The sequence below is a fragment of the Hypanus sabinus genome, chromosome X2 (assembly GCF_030144855.1).
Source record: "Hypanus sabinus isolate sHypSab1 chromosome X2, sHypSab1.hap1, whole genome shotgun sequence".
Lineage (NCBI taxonomy): Eukaryota > Metazoa > Chordata > Chondrichthyes > Myliobatiformes > Dasyatidae > Hypanus > Hypanus sabinus.
Window position 1 is genome coordinate 3,696,839 of NC_082739.1, and position 22,114 is coordinate 3,718,952.

Below are 22,114 nucleotides of genomic sequence, written 5' to 3' on the forward strand. Positions count from 1 at the left end.
AGCACGACAGCACCAAAACAGGCCATTCAGCCCAACTATTCCTTGTGAACTGTTATTCTGCCTACTCCCATTAACTGCACTTGGACCATAGCCCTCCATACCCCTCCCATCCATGTACTTGTCCACACTTAAGTTTGGCAATCGAACCCAGATCCACCACTTCCACTGACAGCTTGTTCCGCAATTGCAACACCCTTTAAGTGAAGAAGTTCCCCCTTAAGGTCCCCTGAAATATTTCACCTTTTACCCTTAACCTGCGAACTCTAGTTCCAGTCTCACCTAACTTCAGTGGTTGCTGAGCCTCTGGCAATGATCTTTATATCATCATTGAGGATGGGAGAGGTTCCAGAGGATTGGAGGGTTGCGGATGTTGTTCCCTTATTCAAGAAAGGGATTAAAGATAGCCCAGGAAGTTTTAGGCCAATGAGATCCTGAGAGGCAGGATTTATGAACATTTGGAGAGGCATAATATGATTAGGATAGTCAGCATGGCTTTGTCAAAGGCAGGTCGTGCCTTACGAGCCTGATTGAATTTTTTGAGGAGGTGACTAAACACATTGACGAAGGTAGAGCAGTAGATGTGGATTTCAGCAAGACATTTGATAAGGTACCCCATACAAGGTTTATTGAGAAAGTAAGGAGGCATGGGATCCAAGGGGATCCAGAATTGGCTTGTCCACAGAAGGCAAAGAGTGATTGTAGATGGGTCATATTCTGCATGGAGGCCAGTGACCAGTGGAGTGCCTCAGGGATCTGTTCTGGGACCCCTTCTCTTAGTGATTTTTATAAATCACCTGGATGACTAAGTGGAGGGATGGGTTAGTAAATTTGCTGATGACACAAAGGTTGGAGGTGTTGTGGATAGTGTGGAGGGCTGTCAGAGGTTACAGAGGGACATCGATATGACGCAAAACTGGGCTGAGGTGGCAGATGGAGTTCAACCCAGATAAGAGTGAGGTGGTTCATTTTGGTAGGTCAAATATGATGGCAGAATATAGTATTAATGGTAAGACAGTACAGAAGGCATATGGTGCATTGGCCTTCATCAATCGTGGGATTGAGTTTAAGAGCCGAGAGGTAATGTTGCAGTTATATAGCACCCTGGTCAGACCCCTCTTGGAGTACTGTGCTCAATTCTTGTCACCTCACTACAGGAAGGACGTGGAAACCATGGAAAGGGCGCAGAGGAGATTTACAAGGATGTTGCCTGGATTTTGGAGCATACCTTAATAGATTAGGTTGAGTGAACTCGGCCTTTTCTCCTTGGAGCGACGGAGGATGAGAGATGACCTGATAGAGGTGTATGAGAGGCATTGATCGTGTGGATAGTCAGAGGCTTTTTCCCAGGGCTGAAATGGCTAACACAGGAGTTTTAAGGTGCTTGGAAGTAGATACAGAGGAGATGTCAGGGGTAAGTTTTTTTACACAGAGAGTGGTGAGTATGTGGAATGGGCTGTCGGCAATGGTGGTGGAGGCGGATACAATAGGGTCTTTTAAGAGACTTTTGGATAGGTACATGGAGCTTAGAAAAATAGAGGGCTATGGGTAAAGTCTAGGTAGTTCTAAGGTAAGGAAATGTTCAGCACAGCTTTGTGGGTCGAAGGGCCTGTATTAGGCAGTATGTTTTGTATGTTTCTATAAAAAAACTTGCTTGTATTTACTCTATCTAGAACCACTACCACTATCAAATCCTACCTCATTCTCCTATGCTCCAGGGAGTAAATTTGTAACTTAATCAGCTTTTCCCTATAACTCAAGTCCTTAAGTCCCGACAACTTGTAATTTTTCTCTGTATTCTTTCAATCTTAATGATATTGTTCCGTCAGTTGTTTATCTACCGTGTGTCCACAAAGGTTCAAGGTCAGCTATTCCTAACCACAAGGGTATACTTATCTCTTCCCATGTTTCCAATTACTTATACACTGTGTCACAAAACACACTTTGATATATTGACAATTGACCTATTATCTTTTGAGTATTCTTCAGACAATTTAGACTTGAGATTCAAAAGAATTTGCAGGTATTCTTCAACCTCCCATTTCCTGAGGTTTAAAAGTGTGGAAATTTGCCTTTAAGTGTGTTTTGAAGTTTAGGCCAGTAGAGATATAGGGTACCTCACACAAAATTGTGGGCTTATTAGATCATTATGGAATCTGAAAGAAAACTTTGTCTCAGTAACAATAATTGTGACAGATAATTAAACACTTAATAAAATAGTTTCAGTAACAGCTTAAAGTGTTTTCAATTATCACCAGGCTGAGGTAACAGATTTATCAGAGCTGGTGGATTTATCAGAGCCCAGCATGAATGAGCACCTTCAAAAATAGACAGTTATTTTATACCAGCTTATCTCACCTCATTTTTTTTTTATTAAGGCTTAACTTTATTCACCATATATCCATTTACATGTGTTAGGAATTTGCTGTGGTGTTGATTTCATGTGCAATGATCTACCTTTTTGGAGTGTGTAGGTGACTACACCCACTTGTTTAAGCAGGACAATGTCCCGGATCTGCTTTGATTAGCACTGCATATCCAAATCACTGGAATAGTTAGGCAGAACTTATTTTACCTTTCTATCTGATTGAAAGCACTTCAAAAAGTATGATATTCCTACAGTGCTGCTCTGAAACTTCCACACAGCCATTCCACTGAGGCTTCATCTTCCAGCCTTCAGTGCACTGGCGTCTCAGTTGAACAAGTGCAAGCATATTGTCAGTATGATGCTATTACAGCTCAGGGTGTCAGAGTTTAATTCCAATGTCATCTGTAAGGAGTCTATATTTTCTCCCTGTGGAATGCATGGGTTTCCTGTTGGTTTTCTCCCACAGTCCAAAGACATACCAATTGATAGGTAAATTGGTCATTGCAAATTGTCCCGTAATTAGGCTAGGATTTGTTGGGGGCTGGTGGCGGTGCAGCTCAAAGGGCTGGAAGGGCTGTATCACTAAATAAAATAAAATAAGAGGGACAGACAAAAATGTCTAGCCCTGTCTGAGTATGAATACATCAAACAGGCAAATTTGCTCTTTTGATTGCTGTACATTTTTAACATATTTAAGTCAGTATGTAGAAACATAGAGAAACTTACAGCACAATACAGGCCCTTCGGCCCACAAAGTTGTGCTGAACATGTCCCTACCTTAGAAATTACTAGGCTGACCCATAGCCCTCTATTTTACTAAGCTCCATGTACCTATCCAAAAGTCTCTCAAAAGACCCTATCATTTCCACCTCCATCGCCGGCAGCCCATTCCACACACTCACCACTCTCTGCGTAAAAAAACTTACCCCTGACATCTCCTCTGTACCTACTTCCAAGCACCTTAAAACTGTGTCCTCTTGTGCTAGTCATTTCAGCCCTGGGAAAAAGCCTCTGACTATCCACATGATCAATGCTTTAAAAGATGTATTAAGACAACATAAGGGGAAGGATATAAGACGTATCAGGAGAAAGTAAGCAGTCAATGGCAAGAAATAATGAGTGTACAGGAGGATCTTGGGGTCCTGAAAATGTCTGCACAAGCGCACAGGGTGATAAAGATGACATACTACGTACTTCATTGGTTTGGCCATTGACAATAGACAATAGGTGCAGAAGTAGACCATTCGGCCCTTCGAGCCTGCACCACCATTTTGAGATCATGGCTGATCAACTACTATCAATACCCGGTTCCTGCCTTGTCCCCATATCCCTTGATTCCCCTATCCATAAGATACCTATCTAGCTCTTTCTTGAAAGCATCCAGAGAATTGGCCTCCACTACCTTCCGAGGCAGTGCATTCCAGACCCCCAAAACTCTCTGGGAGAAGAAGTTTTTCCTTAACTCTGTGCTAAATGACCTACCCCTTATTCTCAAACCATGCCCTCTGGTACTGGACTCTCCCAGCATCTGGAACATATTTCCTGCCTCTATCTTGTCCAATCCCTTAATAATCTTATATGTTTCAATCAGATCTCCTCTCAATCTCCTTAATTCCAGCGTGTACAAGCCCAGTCTCTCTAACCTCTCTGCGTAAGACAGTCCAGACATCCCAGGAATTAACCTTGTGAATCTATGCTGCACTTCCTCTACAGTCAGGAAGGAAGAGTAAGGAAGTTATGCGAGAGTAAGGAAGTTATGTTGCAGCTAAGTGAGACAGCAGCGTGAATTGAACCCTAATCTTACAGCTAGTATTATAAAACATTACAATGATCACTACAGTACTCTGCTGCCAAGGATAGAGATGTCAAATTTATAGAGGACATACATTTAAGGAACGAGGGTAAAAATTTAAAGGAGATGTGCAGGACAGGCTTTTTTAAAACACTAGGTAGTGTGGAGCAGGCTGCTAGGGATAGTGGTGGAAGCAGATATGATAATGGCACATCAGGCACATGAATATTTGGGGAACGGAGAACTATATATCATGTATAAGCAGAAGAAGTTTAGTTAAATTAGGTACAGACATTGTGGGATGACGGGCTTCTTCCTGTGCTGTGCTATATTCTAAGACTTTCCATGACCAAATGCTAAGTAGGTGTTTCTCATCTCTTCCTTGTTACTTTCTATTTCAATCTTCAACCCTTTCCAATCACAACCCGGTGCCAATTCAAAGTTTGAGATCAGCATGCGCCAGCGGCAGGAGCCTCTACGCTACCAGGTGTTTCAGCCTCTGCCCTGGCAGCTGCAAAGCGTCAGTTGCAATCGCAAGTCCAGTCGAGTCGACAAGGTAAAAGCCACTTGTTATTAGATGATGTATTGATTTCTGTCAGCGTTTTTATACTTTAATTATAATGACCATAAGATAAGATGGCTAATGTGCTTTGATTTCAGAGTCCAAGTTCTGCTTGTATAAGTGCTCCATCATCTCTGATTTTGGAGGTGAGGATTCAGAAGACTCTGGATGTAGAGCTGCCTGCAGATACTCAAATGCAATGATCTAGAGTGACCTAGACACAGTGGGTGCCTGGAATCTACTGCCTGGGGTGGTGGTAGAGACAGATACATTAGGGACTTTTAAGAAATGTTTAGATAGGCACATGAAAGTGAGGAAAATGGAAGGATATGGATTTTTTTTAGACAGAAAAGATAGTTGGCCATTTGATTACTAATTTGATTGGTTCAGCACAACATTATGGGCTGAAGGGCCTGCTCCTGTGCTGTACTGTGCTATCTTCTAAGTTCTGAGGGAAGGCTGTGATGCCACCCAGCAGAGGTTCTGTTTGCTTATTGAAAAAAACTGGCACTCCTTTGAAGGAGAATTACCATTTGGGCATTTATATCAGCTGGTTGTGTTTTCCATCCTATCATAATTAGAATCAGAGTTAAATTTGTTCATGGATTCAGGGTCTTGGACTATATTATTTTGTGTGACTGTTCTGTGTGTTTTTTTGCATTCTGTGTTTTTTGCCTGCTCTTTCTCGTATTTTTGTGTGCAGGTCTATGGAGGAGGAGGACTTGGGGTTGGTGTGCCTGTTTTTTTGTGTGGGAAGGAAGGATTTGGGGTTTGATGATTGTGCTGCCATTCTTTTCTTTCTTGATTTCATGGAGAAGAATTCCAGAGTTATATACTTTGATAATAAATGAACCTTTGAACCTTTTCTGCGATCTTATGTGTGTTATATGTGCCTTGTACTGTGTAAGACTGTTGGTATACTGTATGTTTTGCACCTTGGCTCCAGAGGAACACTTTCATTTGGCTGTATTCATGGATATTCATGTATGCTTGAATGGAAATTAAACTTGAACTTGAAACTGGAGCACCTGGAGGAAGTCCACATGGTCACATGGAGAACACACGAACTCCACATAGAGAGTATCTGAGGTGAGGATTGAACCTGTGTCCATGCTGTAAAATAGTGGATCTATGCTACTGTGCCACAGCCTTCAGAAGAGGAAATCTGAATGTTTGTCTGTGCTGCTGTGCCCCAACTGACAGAGAAAGTGCTGAGATGTTGCACCAATTCCCTGTTAGAGTCATAGCAGACTACTGCATATCTAGTCCATACCAAACTGTAACTCTGCTTACTCCCATCGACCTGTACCTGCACCATGGCCCCTCATACCCCTTCTATCCATGTACCTATGCTGGTTGGTTCAAACACAAATGTTCAAAGGAAGTAGATTGGTGGTGTGTGAATTTACACCTCTGTATGTCCTGCCCAATGGAAGTTACAAAAAATGGCAGGCCTGAATGGTGGGAATATTTGATGCTGCCTGTAATGTGCAGTCATCAGTGTGCAATTAAATATATTATTGATATATACACTCTGTGGTCACTTCATTGCACTTCTGTGCATGTGGCAGCAACTCAATGCATGAAAGCATGCAGACATGGTCAAGAGGTTCAGTTGTTGTTCAGACCAAACATCAGAATGGGGAAGAAATGTGATCTAAGTGACTTTGACCATGGAATGATTATTGGTGCCAGATGGGGTGGTTTGAGTATCTCAGAAACTGCTGATCTTCCGGGATTTTCACACATAATGGTCTTTAAAGTTTACAGAAAAATGATGCGAAGAACAAAAAGCACCCAGTGAGTGGCAGTTCTGTGGGTGAAAACACCTTGTTAATGGGAGAGGTCAGAGGAGAATGGCCAGACTGGTTCAAGCTGACAGGAAGGTGACAGTAACTCAAATAACCACACGTTACAACAGTGGTGTGCAGAAGAGCATCCCTGATTGCACAACATGCCAAACCTTGGAGTGGATGGGCTACAGCAGCAGAAGACCAGATTGGGTTCCACTCCTGTACCTAATAAAGTGACCATTGATAAATAAGACACCCAGTGAGTGGTGGGTACGAGGAATGTCCTGCCAGTGTTGGTGGTAGAGACAGATACGTTAGGATCATCTAAGAGGCTTTGAGATAGGCATATGGATGAAAGAAAAATGGAGGGCTAAGGGGAGGGAAGGTTTAGAATGATCTTAGAGTAAGTTAAATGGATGGCACAACATCATGGGCTGAAGGGCCTGTTCTGTGCTGTACTGTTTTATGTTCCATGCTCTAAAAGGTGCATGATGTAAGATAAGTAGCTTGCAGATTCGTTGCTTATTTCAAACATAGTAAAAAGGAGCATGTTGTATTACCACACAATTCATTGCAGTCAATAATTCATCTCTCCAGTGTATTCATTCACAGATTGTGGGCACTTACAGGGCAACATAACTGTGAACATGAAGTCATGTTTGGGGAGACCAAGTAAGTACAGCAGATTGCCTTCCCTGAAGCAAATCAGATTTTTATAACTTCGTGGTCACCATTATTGATGCTAGCTTTTTATTAACAGATTTCCTTAATTCATTGAATTAAAAACTCCCCATAGGTTTCTGGATGGGATTTGAACTCAAGACTTTGGAACTTTAATCCAAAAACCATAATCACTGTTGTACCATTTCCATCTGAGCAAAATGTTCTGTTTTATTTAAGAGACGTCTCTGGAAAAACATTAAAATTGAGAATTTTTGTGCAAGTAAATAGAAGGAAATGGAGCGTCTAGCTAATGTGCTGGATTTAATTAAAAATTACTTTCGTCAAAACAAACCTTCTCATTGCATAAGCAACCCACAAGCTGCACACGCACTGAGATTTTAAAGATGTGAGTAGAGAGATTAAGGCACTTTGGACAAATAAAGCACAGAGAACATGGAAGCCATCTTGCTGATATTCTAACAACATGATCTTTATCGATAACAAAAATACAGAGTAATGAAAAAAGATGCCTCTCCCAGGCCAATAAACAATTGAGCAAGCCCCAGTGTGGAGTGTGAGCTTGTTGCTTGACTGATACTGTTTCCAGGCAGCGTTGACATATTTATAATTCCTTAATCCCTGCTGTGGCTTCCACCATCTGTGCATCTCCAGCAGAAGGAATGTGACCTTCCAGTGCCAAGGGAAAACGGTGGAGTCGGGGGAAAAGGAAGGCAAGAAATTGCTGTCTCATAATATAGGTTACCAAGTCGAAACTTGACAGCTGATGGATGTTCAGACCATCAGTTCCAAGAGAGAGTGATCTCATCCCCCAGAAGCATGAATCAACAACATAATTTGTGCTTCGAAAATCAAACTCCTTCTTGCTATCTTAAGTATTTAAATTTTATGTAAATTAATAACATTTTCCCACAAGAAGCTTTTCCAAGAGAATGAAAGCTTTCTGGTAGGTAAGTGGTAGTTGGTATCAATAGGGTTAACTTGAGACGAGTAAGTTGTCTATTGGTGGGTCTTCTGATGGTTGTGGAAGCCGATCCAGGATCCATGTATTCTGGTGTAGCATGGACACAAGTAAGGAGCAGCTGTGGTTAGTCATTGTGTATTGCTATCAGTAACAGCACACACAAAACGCTGGAGGAACTCAGCAGGTCAGGCAGCACCTATGGAAATGAATGAACAGTTGACATTCCTTCAGGACTGAAAAGGTAGGGAGAAGACACCTGAGTAAAAAAGCGGGGGAGGGGAAGGAGGATCGCTAGAAGATGAGAGGTGAACCCTGGTGGGTGGGAAAGATGAAGGGCTGGAGAGGAAGGAGTCTGATAGGAGAGGAGAGTGGACCATAGGAGAAAGGAAAGGAGGAGGGGACCAAGGAGCAAGTGATAGCAGGTGAGAAGAGGTAAAAGGTCAGAATGGGGAGTAGAAGAAGAGGGGAGGAGGAGGGGAAATGTTTTTTGGAAGGAGAAATTAATATCCATGCCATCAGGTTGGAGGCTACCCAGATAGAATATAAGGTGTTGCTCCTCCACCCTGAGGGTGGCCTCATCTTGACATAAGAGGTGGCCATGGACTGACATGTTGGAACGGGAATGGGAGTTAAAATGTTTGGCCATCGGGCAGTTCCGCTTTTGGCGGATGGAGTGGAGGTGCTCGACAAAGCAGTCCCCCAATTTACAATGGGTCTCACCGATGTAGAGGAGGCTGCATCAGGAGCACCAAACACAATAGACGACCCCCACAGACTCGCAAGTGAAGTGTAGCCTCACCTGGAAGGACTGGTAATCTGTATTAGTACTGATTGGTATCAGTAGCCCAGTAAGTCAAGATCATCTTTTGTTTGAAAGTTGTAATTTCTTTTCTTCAGACATATTTATTCAAGGGAATTAACATAATTCAAAGTTACCAAAGTACATATATGTCACCCTGAGCTTAATTTTCTTATGGGCATTCACAGTAAATACAAGGAAACACAATAGAATCATTGAAAAACTACACACAAACAAAGGCAGACAAAGAAAAGACATCAAATTGTGCAAAAATGAAAAGAAAAACAAAATGATAATAATAGATTGACAAGTAATAAATAATATTGAGAACATTGGCAAGGTCAGAATCTACAGTATTATCCAACACTAATTTCCTTTGAGGTTTGCCTTTGTGAACTGCTACAGTTTGTGTGGTGAACATGCCCCCACTTAGCAGCTTGACAACAGCCAAGTCTAACAGAAGAACAGTTTTATAACCATGGAATTGTTTAGGGACAGAAGGAGGCCATTCAGTCCATAAAGTCTGTGCCAGTTTTGTATGGATTGCCCTGGGGAATAATCTGTCTAAATGGCTTTTCACTGTATCTCGGTGCACATAACTATAAAAAATCAATTTGCTGATGACAATTCTCCTTCACATTTTTCTCTTCAGAACATCTGTCCAGTTCCCTTTTGAAAGCAATAATTAATAAGGGAGAATATGGTTGGTATTCTGATATACAACTGTGTGGCCTTGGTTGTAGCAAGGAGTAGGCTTCATGCAGGCTTGCCTGCTGCTGTAGTCCAGATTGGACTCTGCACTGGAGGTGGTGTAGCATGGAGTCGGTGCTCAGCTGGGAGCTGGCCTCTCCCATCAGTGCTGCCCTCCAGTGTTTGACTGGCAGAATGACAGGCTGGATTGTCAGGAACTGTACCATCAATTTGCATGTCATTTATAGTCCTAAACACTTGGATTATATATTTTTTTTGCATAATCTGAACCAACATCTCCTCCAGGTGCCTAGAATGTGGAAACTTAATGCAAGTCCTCGCCATCTTACAAACCCCTGTCTTGGGTACAATCTGTGCATACAAATGACTATTTGGGAGATTGGGATGAATTCACCAGCTGCCAAGGGATTGCAAGAATCTTTTACCACCTGCGATCACGGCCACATTTCTGACTGGTGAACTATTCAAGTTGCAATCAGTTCACAGTAACGGAACCCTGTCGTCACCTATCTGTCAAATTATAAAATGCATTCCCACCACTGCAGTAAAAATTAAATCAAGGTTTGTGCTGGCCTTTTGTGCACCACTAGTTACTGGTGCCTTCATCTTCAGATGCCGTAGCCCTCATTTCTGGAATTCCCTCCTTAAATCTCTTTGATTCTAAGCCTTTCTTTAAGGAACCTTAACCTTTCCTTAGTTACACATACCAAATGCTTATTGAGAGAAATAAACAATCCCAAAGTATCAACTCTTTATTCTCCTCCATAGATGCTGCCTGACCTGCTGAGTTTCTCCAGCTTTTTGAGTGTGTTGCTCAAGATTTCCAGCATATACAGAATCCCTTGTTTCTCTTAACCTTTCCTCTTTAGGGAAACTTTGATCTGCTTTTCTACTATTATGTATGATTTGATGCCATGCCTGTGAAACAGTCTGGGATGTTTTTAGAGTGTTAATAGATCCCATATAAACAAGTTATCATTGAATATTCTTGGCATGTTATGAAGAAATACTGTTTTAATCTTCCAAATGTTTGATTTAATTTTCGCAAATACCTCTGGCTGTCTCATGTGGCAAGTATTATCCCTTTTTTGTCACCATTTGCCAATTGCTTAATAGAACTAAATCTTTTAATAAATCTTTTGCTATATCCCCTACTTCTTACTGCTCTTCTTAATTTAGTGTTGCCAGTAACATTAACAAAATGTAGAATTCATAGACGATCAGAACAAGGGCATCATGTAAAACAATGACTTGGAATTGTGGGAGTCCTTGTTGCCAAGGATGTCATTGTGCTGGAGAGAGTGCTGAGGAGATTCACCAGGATGTTGCCTGAATTAGAACATTTTAATTATAAGGAGAGATTAGATAGGCAATATTTGTTTCTCCTGTGGTGATTGAGGCTGAGAGGCAAGCTGACAGAAATATGCAAAGTGATGAGGGGAATAGATAGAGTAGGTAGTAAGAATCTTTTTGTTTTCTTGCTGTGGGTGTCTAAAACAAGGATAGAGTCACAGAGGAATACAGCACAGAAACAGGCCCTTTGGCCCATCTAGTCCATGCCAAAACCATTTAAACTGCCTAGTCCCAACGACCTTGCACCGGGGCAATAGCCCTCCACACTCCTACTATCCATGAACTTATCCAAACTTCTCTTCAACGTTGAAATTGAGCTTGAATAGACCACTTGAGCTGGCAGCTCATTCCACACTCCCACAACTCTCTGAGTGAAGATGTTTCCCCTCATGTTCCCCTTAAACTTCTCACCTTTCACCATTAACTCATGACTTCTGGTTGTAGTCTCACTCAAGCTCAGTGGAAAAAGCCTGCTTGCATTTACCCTATCTATACCCCTCATAAATCTGTATACCTCTATCAAATCTCCTTTCAATCTTCCACATTCTAAGCAATACAGTCCTAACCTAATCAGTCTTTCCTTATAACTCAGGTCCTCCAGACCCGGCAACATCCTTGTCAATTTTCTCTGTACTCTTTCAACCCTGTTTACATCTTTCCTGTAGGTAGGTGACCAGAACTGCACACAATACTCCAGATCAGGCCTTACCAACATCTTATACAACTTCAACATAACATCCCAACTCCTGTATTTCCAGGTGAGGCGACACTTCACCTGTGAGTTGGCTGGTGTGGTATACTGCGTCTGGTGCTCCCGGTGTGGCCTTTTATATATTGGTGAGATCCGACACAGACTGGGAGACCGTTTCGCTGAACACCTACACTCTGTCCGCCAGAGGAAGCAGGATCTCCCAGTGACCACGCATTTTAATTTCACGTCCCATTCCCATTCTGATATGTCTATCCATGGCCTCCTCTACTGCCAAGATGAAGCCACACTCAGGTTGGAGGATCAACACCTTATATACCAGCTGGGTAGCCTCCAACCTGATGGCATGAACATTGACTTCTCTAACTTCCCCTCCTCCCCTTCCTACCCCATCCCTGATATATTTAGTTTTTTTTCCCTCCCTTTTTTTTCCTTTCTCTCTCTGCACATCACTCTGCCTGTTCTCCATCTCCCTCTGGTGCTCCCTTCCCTCTTTCTTTCTCCCTAGGCCTCCCGTCCCATGATCCTCTCCCTTCTCCAGCTCTGTATCCCTTTTGCCAATCACCTTTCTGGCTCTCAGCTTCACCCCCCCCCCCCCTCCAGTCTTCTCCTATCATTTCACATTTTTCCCTCCCCCTCCTACTTTCAAATCTCTTACTATCTTTCTTTTTAGTTAGTCCTGACGAAGAGTCTCGGCCCGAAACGTCAACAGCGCTTCTCCCTCCATAGATGCTGCCTGGCCTGCTGTGTTCCACCAGCATTTTGTGTGTGTTCCTGTTTTCAATACATTGATTTATGAAGGCCAATGTGCCAAAAGCTTTCTTTACAATCCAACCTACCTGTGATGCCACTTTCAATGAATTGTGGACCTGTATTCCGATCCCTTTGTTCCACCGCACTTCTCAGTGCCCTACCATTCACTGTGTACGACCTACTCTGGTTGGTCCTACCGAAATGGAAAGCCTCACACTTGTCTGTATTAAATTCCATCTGCCATTTTTCAGCCCAATTTTCCAGCTGGTCCAGATCCCTCTGCAAGTCATGAAAGCCTTCCTCACTGTCCACTACACCTCCAATCTTTGTGTCATCTGCAAATTTGCTGATCCAGTTAAGCACATTATCATCCAGACCATTGATACAGATGACAAATAACTAGTCACAGGCCTCCAGTCAGAGAGCCAAACCCTCTACCACCATGCTCTGGCTTCTCTCAAAGCTAATGTCTAATCCAGTTTATTACATCATTCTGAATGCTGAGCGACTGAACACTCTTGACCAGCCTCCCATGCGGGACCTTGTCAAATGCCTTACTAAAGACCATGTAGACAACATCTACTACCTTCCCTTCATCAACATTCATGGCAACTTCCTCGAAAAACTATATGAGATTGGTTAGACATGATCTACCATGCACAAAGCCATGCTGACTATCCTTAATCAGTCCATGTCTATCCAAATACTCATATATCCAGTCTCTTAGAACACCTTCCAATAACTTTCCAACTGCTGATGTCAGGCTCAATGGCCTATAAGTTCCTGGTTTGTGTTTAGAGCCTTTTTTAAATAGTGGAACAACATTGGCTATCCCCCAATCCTCTGGTATCTCTCCTGTTGCTAAGGATGATTTAAATATCTCTGCTAGAGGCCTGGCAATTTATGCACTTGCCTCCTGTAAGCTCTGCGGAAACACCTTGTCAGGCCCTGGGGATTTATCCACTCTGCCTCAGGGTAGGAAGCACCTCCTCCTCTGTAATCTGTACAGGGTCCATGAGGTTGATGCCGCTTTGCCTCACTTCTGTAGACTCTGTCTGTCTCCTGAGTAAATACAGATGCAAAACATCCATTTCAGATCTTCCCCATCTCTTCTAGCTTCATGCATGGATTACCATTCTGATCTTCCAGAGGACCAACTTTGCCCTTTGCTATCTTTCTGCTCTACCTGTAGCATCTCTTAGGATTCTTCACCTTGTCTGCTTGTGCAACTTCATGCCTTCGTTTAGCCCTCTTGATTTCTTTCTTAAGTGTTATTTTACATTTCTTATATTCCATAAGTACCTCATTAGTTCCTACCTGCCTATACCTGCTATGCACCTTTTTTTTAACCAGGGTCACAATATCCCTTAAAAACCAAAGTTCCCTACACTTGTTATTTTTACCTTTGATACTGACAGGCACAAACAAGCTTTGTACTTTCAAAATTGCGTTTTTGAAGGTCTCCCACTTACCAAGCACACTTTTGCCAGAAAACAGCCTGTCCCAATCCACACCTGGCAGGTCATTTCTGATACCATCAAAGTTTAGAATCTCAACCTGCAGACCAGACCTATCTTTTTGCATATTGATTTTGAAACTAATGCCACTGTGGTCACTGGATGCAGTGTTCCCCTACACATCACCTGCCCTGTCTCATTCCCTAATCACAGATCCAGTATCACACTCTCTCTCGCTGAGACTTTGACCTACTGATGAAGGAAACTTTCCAGAACACATTTGACAAACTCTATCCCATCTTGTCCTTTTATAGTATGGGATTCCCCGTCAATATGTGGAAAGTTAGAATCACCTACTATAACAACCTTATGTTTCTTACAACAGTCAGCAATCTCTTTACAAATTTGTTTCTCTATGTCATTGTGGTCACACGATGCACATCACCTGCCTTGACTCATTCCCTAATAGCAGGTCTAGTATCACACACTCTCTCGTTGGGATTTCTAAGTACCGATGAAGGAAACTTTCCAGAACACATTTGACAAACTCTATCCCATCTCGTCCTTTTACAGTATGGGATTCCCCGTCAATATGTGGAAAGTTAGAATCACCTACTATAACAACCTTATGTTTCTTACAACAGTCTGTGATCTCACTACAAGTGTGTTCTGTTAAATCCCTCGGACTGTTGAGTGCTCTGTGATATCGCCCCATAAACGTGGTCATATGGTATCTTTGTTCTTTCTCAGTTCCACCCATAACACCTCACAAGTTGAGTTCTCCAGTCTGTCCTGACTGAGCACTTCCGTGACATTTTCCCTGACTAGTAACGCCACCCCTCCCCCTTTAATCTTTCCCATTCTCTCATGTCTAAGACAATGGAACCCCGGGACACTGAGTTGCCAGTCCTGTCCCTCTTGTAACCAAGTCTCACTAATAGCTACAATGTCATTATTTCACATGCTGATCGATGCCTTAAACTCATCTGCCTTTCCTACAATACTCCTTGTATTGAAATATAAATAGGATTGGAAGCTCCATTCATTCAAAAGGCAAGAGGTAAGAATATTTTTCAATTTAGTTTATTGTTCTTGTTACTTCTAAATTTTAATAGTCAGAGGCAATTAATCTGTTAAAATTCCTTGCCAGTTTGACAGAGGTTCATGGTTTTGCCATCAAAAGCCCGTCAAGGTGCTCTGTGTTCAGGAGTTCTGCCCTCTGTTGCCTGAGGCTTAATTGCCTGATTTGAGGGTGTGGAGGCTCAGTGCGATTGCCTGCTGTGTCCAGACAGGTGAGCGGTTGTGTGGGAGGGGAGCAGACTGTGGATTCTACCTGGAGGATCCACCCCATTCTAGTTACTCTTCTATTACCAGCATTATAACATCAACAAGAATAGAGAGGTAAGAGATATAAGATGAACTATCAGATTCAGATTGAGTTTCATTTATCTATCACAGGTACATTATAACATGCAGTGAATTGTTAACAACCTAAAGATATGCTGAGGGCAGCCCGCAAGTGAAGCCACATATTTCGACACCAACATACCATGCCCACAATGTACAGCAGAACAGCATGAGCAGTACCAACAACAACAAAACTACAGCAAAAAAAACAACAAAACAAGACTCTTTTGTCCCTCCCACCCACATACCCAGGCCTCCAATCCCAGAACAGGCTGCCTCTGAGCCTCCTGTCTAGCGGACATCAGCTGTGGACTGGCAGACTCGCAGACCCAGGGCTTTGGCCACCGGGCCTCAAATTCCAAACATACCAACTTCCGACTTTGACATCTGGTATTGACCCCAGGCTTGCCAATGACAGGACCCCGAAATCTAGGCATGTAACACAAATAACTCCATGACACATAAAAACATAGAAAATCTACAGCACAATACAGGCCTTCGGCCCACAATGCTGTGCCAAACATGTCCCTACCTTAGAAATTACCTAGGGTTACCCATCGCCCTCTATTTTTCTAAACACCATGTACCTGTCCATGAAACTGTCTCTTAAAGGACCCTATTGTATCCACCTCCACCACAGTCACTGGCAGCCCATTTCATGCACTCACCTCTCTCTGAGTAAAAAACTTACCCCTGACATCTCCTCTGTACCTACTTCCAAGCACCTTAAGCCTGTATCCTCTTGTAGCAGCCATTTCAGCCCTGGGAAAAAACCTCTGACTATCCACACCATCAATACCTCTGATCATCTTATACACCTCTATCAGGTCACCTCTCATCCTCCGTCACTCCAAGAAGAAAAGGCCAAGTTCACTCAACCTATTCTCATAAGGCAGGCTCCCCAATCCAGGCAACATCCTTGTAAATCTCCTCTGCACCCTTTCTATGGTTTCCACATCCTTCCTGTAGTGAGGTGACCAGAACTGAGCATAGTACTCCAAGTGGGGTCCGACAAGGGTCCTATATAGCTGCTACATTACCTCTCGGCTCTTGAACTCAATCCCATGACTGATGAAGGTCAATACACCGTATGTCTTCTAAACCACAGAGTCAACCTGCGCAGCAGTTTTGAGTCTCCTATGGACTCGGACCCCAAGATCCCTTTGATTCTCCACACTGCCAAGAGCCTTACCATTAATACTATATTCTGCCATCATATTTGACCTACCAAAATGAACCACCTCACACTTATCTGGGTTGAACTCCATCTGCCACTTCTCAGCCCAGTTTTGCATCCTTACAATGTCGCACTGTAACCTCTGACAGCCCTCCACACTATCCACAATACCTTCAAACTTTGTGTCATCAGCAATTTACGAACCCATCCCTCCACTTCCTCATCCAAGTCATTTATAAAAATCACGAAGAGTAGGAGTCCCAGAACAGATCCCTGAGACACACCACTGGTCACTGACCTCCATGCAGAATATAACCTGTCTACAACCACTCTTGGCCTTCTGTGGGCAAGCCAATTCTGGATCCACAAAGCAAGGTCCCCTTGGATCCTATGCCTCCTTACTTTCTCAATAAGCCTTGCATGGGGTACCTTGTCAAATGCCTTGCTGAAATCCATATACACTACATCTACTGCTCTACCTTCATCAATGTGTTTAGTCACATCCTCAAAAAATTCAATCAGGCTCATTAGGCACGACCTGCCCTTGACAAAGCCATGCTGACTATTCCTAATCATATTATATCTCTCCAAATGTTCATAAATCCTGCCTCTCAGGATCTTTTCCATCAACTTACCAACCACTGAAGTCAGACTCACTGGTCTATAATTTCCTGGGCTATCTCTACACCCTTTCTTGAAAAAGGGAACAATATCGGCAACCCTCCAATCCTTTGGAACCTCTCCCGTTCCCATTGATGATGCAAAGATCATTGCCAGAGGCTCAGCAATCTCCTCTCTCGCCTCCCACAGTAGCCTGTGGTACATCTCATCTGGTCCTGGAGACTTATCCAACTTGATGCTTTCCAAAAGCTCCAGCACATCCTCTTTCTTAATGTTTATATGCTCAAGCTTTTCAATCCACTGCAAGTCATCCCTACAATTGCCAAGATCCTTTTCCATAGTGAATTCTGAAGCAAAGTATTCATTAAGTACCTTTGCTATCTCCTCTGGTTCCATACACACTTTCCCACTGTCACACTTGATTGGTCCTATTCTCTCATATCTTATCCTCTTGCTCTTTACATACTTGTAGAATGCCTTGGGGTTTTCCTTAATCCTGCCTGCCAAGGCCTTCTCATGGCCCCTTCTGGCTCTCCTAATTTCCTTCTTAAACTCCTTCCTGCTAGCCTTATAATCTTCTAGATTTCTATGATCACCTATTTTTTGAACCTTTCATAAGCTTTTCTTTTCTTCTTGACTAGATTTACAACAGCCCCTGTACACCACAGTTCCTGTACCCTACCATCCTTTCCCTGTTTCATTGGAACGTACCTATGCATAATGTCACTTCGTAGGCAATCTCTCCATGACTTTCTCCTTTTCTGCAGCCGTGACACTATCTCTGATCAGCAGTGCCATGCCCCCACCTCTTTTGCCTCCCTCCCTGTCCTTTCTGAAACATCTAAAGCCTGGCACTTGAAGTTGAATATATTTCATTCCAAAGAATTATAGTGTCTAAAATGTAGACTGAGTCTTTCCATTAGATGAAATTGTTGTGGAACAGTACCATACCATATGATTATTCTGATTTAACTAATTTGAATCCTAATAGAAGTTTACCTAATACTTTACCTGACTTGATAGATGTTGGTCAAATTTTGAGAGACATTAAATGCGATAGACAGATTCTTTTTTCTTGGGTAGAAATGTCAAGTACTACATGCATTTAAAGCGAGAGGAGTGAAGTTTAGAGGAGATATAAAAATGAAGGGCTATGTAGGAGGGAAAGATTAGATTGATCATAGAGTAGGTTAAAGGGTCAGTACAACATTGAGGGCTGAAGGGCCTGTACTGTGCTGTAGTGTTCTATGTACTATGTATGGGGTAAGTCTCTTTAACGCAGAGAGTGGTGTGCTGCCAGGGATGGTAGCGGAAGCAGATATGACAGTGGTGTTCGAGAGGCATTTAGACAGACACATGAATATGCAAGGGGTGGAGGGACGTGCAGGCAGAAGGCATCAGTTTAATTTGGCATCATGTTTGACACAGAGATCTCAGGCTGAAGGGCCTGTTCCTATGCTGTGCTGTGTGGTGAACTACATATACCTGTCTGGACACACCTCTCTGCTGACTGCTCCTGTGGCTCCTCCCACAGACCCCTGTATAAAGGCGATTGGGGGCACTGCTCCTCCCTCAGTCTCGACATGGTCGTGCTCCCTTTTTCGCTGTTAATAAAAGCCTATCGTTCACTTCCAGTCTCCTAGAGTTATTGATGGTGCATCATACTGTTCCATGGTCTATGTTCTTGAACATTTCTGCTGCAGTAGTTTATCAGTATGGGAGAGAATGAAACGTATCCAATTTTATTCACACAAACTGCTACAGAAGAATGGTCCAAGAATTGCAAAGGATTAGGTTATAGCAGAAGCTCTTCAAATCAAGGCACAACACAATAGTAACAATTTCTGTTGCAGCTTTTTTTCTTTTAAAACAAAATTTATTTGGCTGAAAATATAAATCAAAACTAAAACAAATTCCAGGTTTATTTTATCTTGCAATTCCCTTTAAAAAAAACTAAACTGGGTTAAAGGAACTTTATTGATATAAGAAACAACCTCCTTGGACGTGACAATGAGAATATCACGATGATAGTTGATCAAGATAGTGGTGACTATAATGGCCAATGATACAGATTCTTCTTGTTCTTTCAGAAGGACAGTGGCTCTCGCCGAAGCAGTGTCAATAGCTCAAAGGACGGCACAGCAAGAGGTAGGTCTCCAATTTCCATCTGGCCACTATTCAGAAATGAAACTGAAGCCATCTGCTTATGCTTCAGTGGCCTGTCTCCAAATGCCCACACGACTGGCATGGATAGAAGATTGGCTGACTGGCAGGAAGCAAAGAGTGGGGGGAGGGGAGATAAAGGGGTCCTTTTCTGGTCAGCTAAGAATTCTAAGAAAAGATGTGCTAGCATTAGAGAGGGTCCAAAGGAGGTTCACAACAATGATTCCTGGAATGAAGGGGTTAATGCATGAGTAGCATTTGATGTCTCTGGGCCTGTACTCACTGGAATTCAGAAGAATGAAGGGGGTGGGGGTATCTCATTGAAAATAGCCTAGGTAGAGTAGATGTGCAGAGAATGTTTCCTATGGTGGGAGAGTCTAGGATCAGAGGGCACAGCCTCAGAATAGAGGAACATCCCTTTAAAACAGAGATGAGGAAGAATTTCTGTAGCCAGAGGGTGGTGAATCTGTGGAATTCATTGCCACAGGCAGCTGTGGAGGCCGAGTCATTGGGTGTATTTAAAGCGGAGGTTGATAGGTTTTGATTAGTCAAGGTGTGCAGCTGTCTCAGAGACATGTTTCATTGTTTATTTTATATGTTTTTGTCATAAATTCATGATTATTTTATCATCTTAAAATAATGTTTGATTAAAAATTTTGTGCCTTTTATGTAAGGTTTTAATGTAGAGTTTAATGGGTCACATGACCAGAGGTTAATGGGTCACATGACCAGAGGTTAATGAGTGCATGACTGTGGCATTATGGGTCAGAATCAATATGGAAGCAGAGGAAGACATATGGCCTTAAAATAACCTTATTCTGTATGTGGTCCAAGAGGTGCACACGGTAATTGTGTTTTATTTGTTTTATATAATGTTGTTGATGTGCCTTTACATGGACAGTGTGATACGTTTTTAGTGATTTATTGTGCGGAAGTGTTTTGGAGTTGTTTATCAGTGGACATGAGCTTGAGAGACTTTAAAAGATGTATGTTTCAAGCTTTTTATGTCCTTTACTTTCTTATAGTTTTCACAGTGTCTGCTGAAGAAAGAGAGAGAGAGGGAAATAAAAATAAATCTTCCAGGACATCTGTATGTTGTGTGGCCATTATTTCATTGGACCGGTGCAGTTACAAGGTGTCTAGGGTTAAGGGAGACGGCAAGAGAATAGGGTTGAATGGGGTAATAAATCAGCCATGATGGAATGGTAGAGCAGATTTGACAGACTGAATGGCCTATGTCTGCTCTTATGTCTTATGGACTGTTCAAGCTGCCCAGAGAAACTGGACAGCATAATTATCCACTCAGACCCTTTGGAAGACTAGTGGCCATGAAGTCAAAAGACATTAAAAAAAACAATTTGTATGTCATTTTCAGCTCATTCCAATAATATTCTGACCCAATCAATTACTTAAAAAATGAGTTAGTGTAGGAAGTGCAGCAGCCTATTCATGCACAGCAAGCACCAACAAACAGCAATATGATAACCATGATAGTCAGATATAGGAGCAGAATGAGGCCATTCAGCCCATTGGGTCTGCACCATTCCATCATAGCTGATATATTTTCTCTCTCAACCCCATTCTCCTGCCTTCCTCCTGTCACCTTTGATGCCCTGACTAATCAAGCACCTAAAATGACCAGATAATCTGATGGAGGGGAACACTGAGTTACACTACTCTGCTTAAGAATATTCTACGTCAAAATCAGACTCTTTTAGTTTAACATCTAATCTTGAAAACAGGCCAAACCTTGGTGGTTGGAACTGGTAGTCCTGATTGGAAGAGCCATTGAAACTTTTGTAAGTGTCAGACCTCCAAGGATTAAAGATCAACTTTGTTTGCCATGTACATTTAGTTGCATTAGGAATTTGACGTGGTGTGTTGGTCAGGGTGTGACATGCAACAAAAACAACATTCAACAATTATAAGAATAAAGAATTATATAAAAATAAGCTAGTGGTTAAAGTATGGATATGGAATGAAATGTGCTTAAGTACATAAATACCAACATGTACTTACAACATAAACAGCTTTATAAACAGTGGTTTAAAGTGTTTATAGTGCAGTGCAGTGACAGGGGTAATGGGGGGGGGGGGGTGGGGAGGTTAACTAAAATCAGGTTTACTGTAGTTTTTTATAGTTAAGCATCAATAAAATGCTTGTAATATTAAGCAATCTTGGGTTGAATAACCTGGTGGCTTGAAAATCACTGGGTGGACATACTACAGCTGTATGTCCAGTGTGGAAAATCAAATCTGCAACAGCTGGTGAGGACCTTCTAATAGGCCATCTGTCTCTCTCTTTGGGAAGGGAAAATGAGAGAGAGGCATTATTAGCTGTAAGATTAGATTTTGTATGATAAATTAAAGTATGAAATTACCAGAAGAGGGAGTGCTCCATCAATTAAAGCAAGCTAGGATCGAATTTTCACTGGCTTTTCCCATGAACATTTGGAGAGAATGTTGCTAAACTCACCTAAGTTGAAGTGAGCTCTGTTACCCTTTATGTAAAATATTTTTGTAGCACTGGGCGGATGCAAGGGGAATGCCAGATCAGCATTGTGCGTGCAGCTGAGAGTTGATGGAATGGAAGGGTTAAAATGTGGTGTCAGAAGGAACCTTCAGAGAAGCTGAGGTCCCAGTGATTCCATAAGACTTTAAAACATAGGAGCAGAATGAGGCCATTCAGTCCATCGAGTCTGCTGCCATTCAATCATGGCTGATTTATTTTCCCTCTCAACCCCATTCCCCTGCCTTCTCCCTGTAACCTTTGACACCCTGACTAATCAAGAACCTATACAACAGAGA

General features: G+C 42.4%; 1 protein-coding gene across 8 annotated transcripts in view; it reads left to right on the plus strand.

Moving 5' to 3' along the window:
* LOC132385096 (uncharacterized) overlaps positions 1–22,114 on the plus strand; it is a 175,324-nt gene that overhangs the window by 1,041 nt on the left and 152,169 nt on the right. For 2 of the 8 annotated variants that reach the window (XR_009509070.1, XM_059956833.1), the window contains exons 2-4: positions 4,600–4,713; positions 4,818–4,865; positions 19,235–19,292. Coding sequence is in view for 1 of the 8 variants with exons in the window: in XM_059956833.1 (XP_059812816.1) it covers positions 4,600–4,713; positions 4,818–4,865; positions 19,235–19,292 (220 nt within the window). In the remaining 7 variants the exon portion in view is untranslated. Of the gene's footprint in view, positions 1–4,599; positions 4,714–4,817; positions 4,866–7,121; positions 7,185–19,234; positions 19,293–20,060; positions 20,153–22,114 lie in introns of those variants that run through there. The other 6 variants (XR_009509075.1, XR_009509069.1, XR_009509071.1 and 3 more) reach the window with 5 other exon arrangements.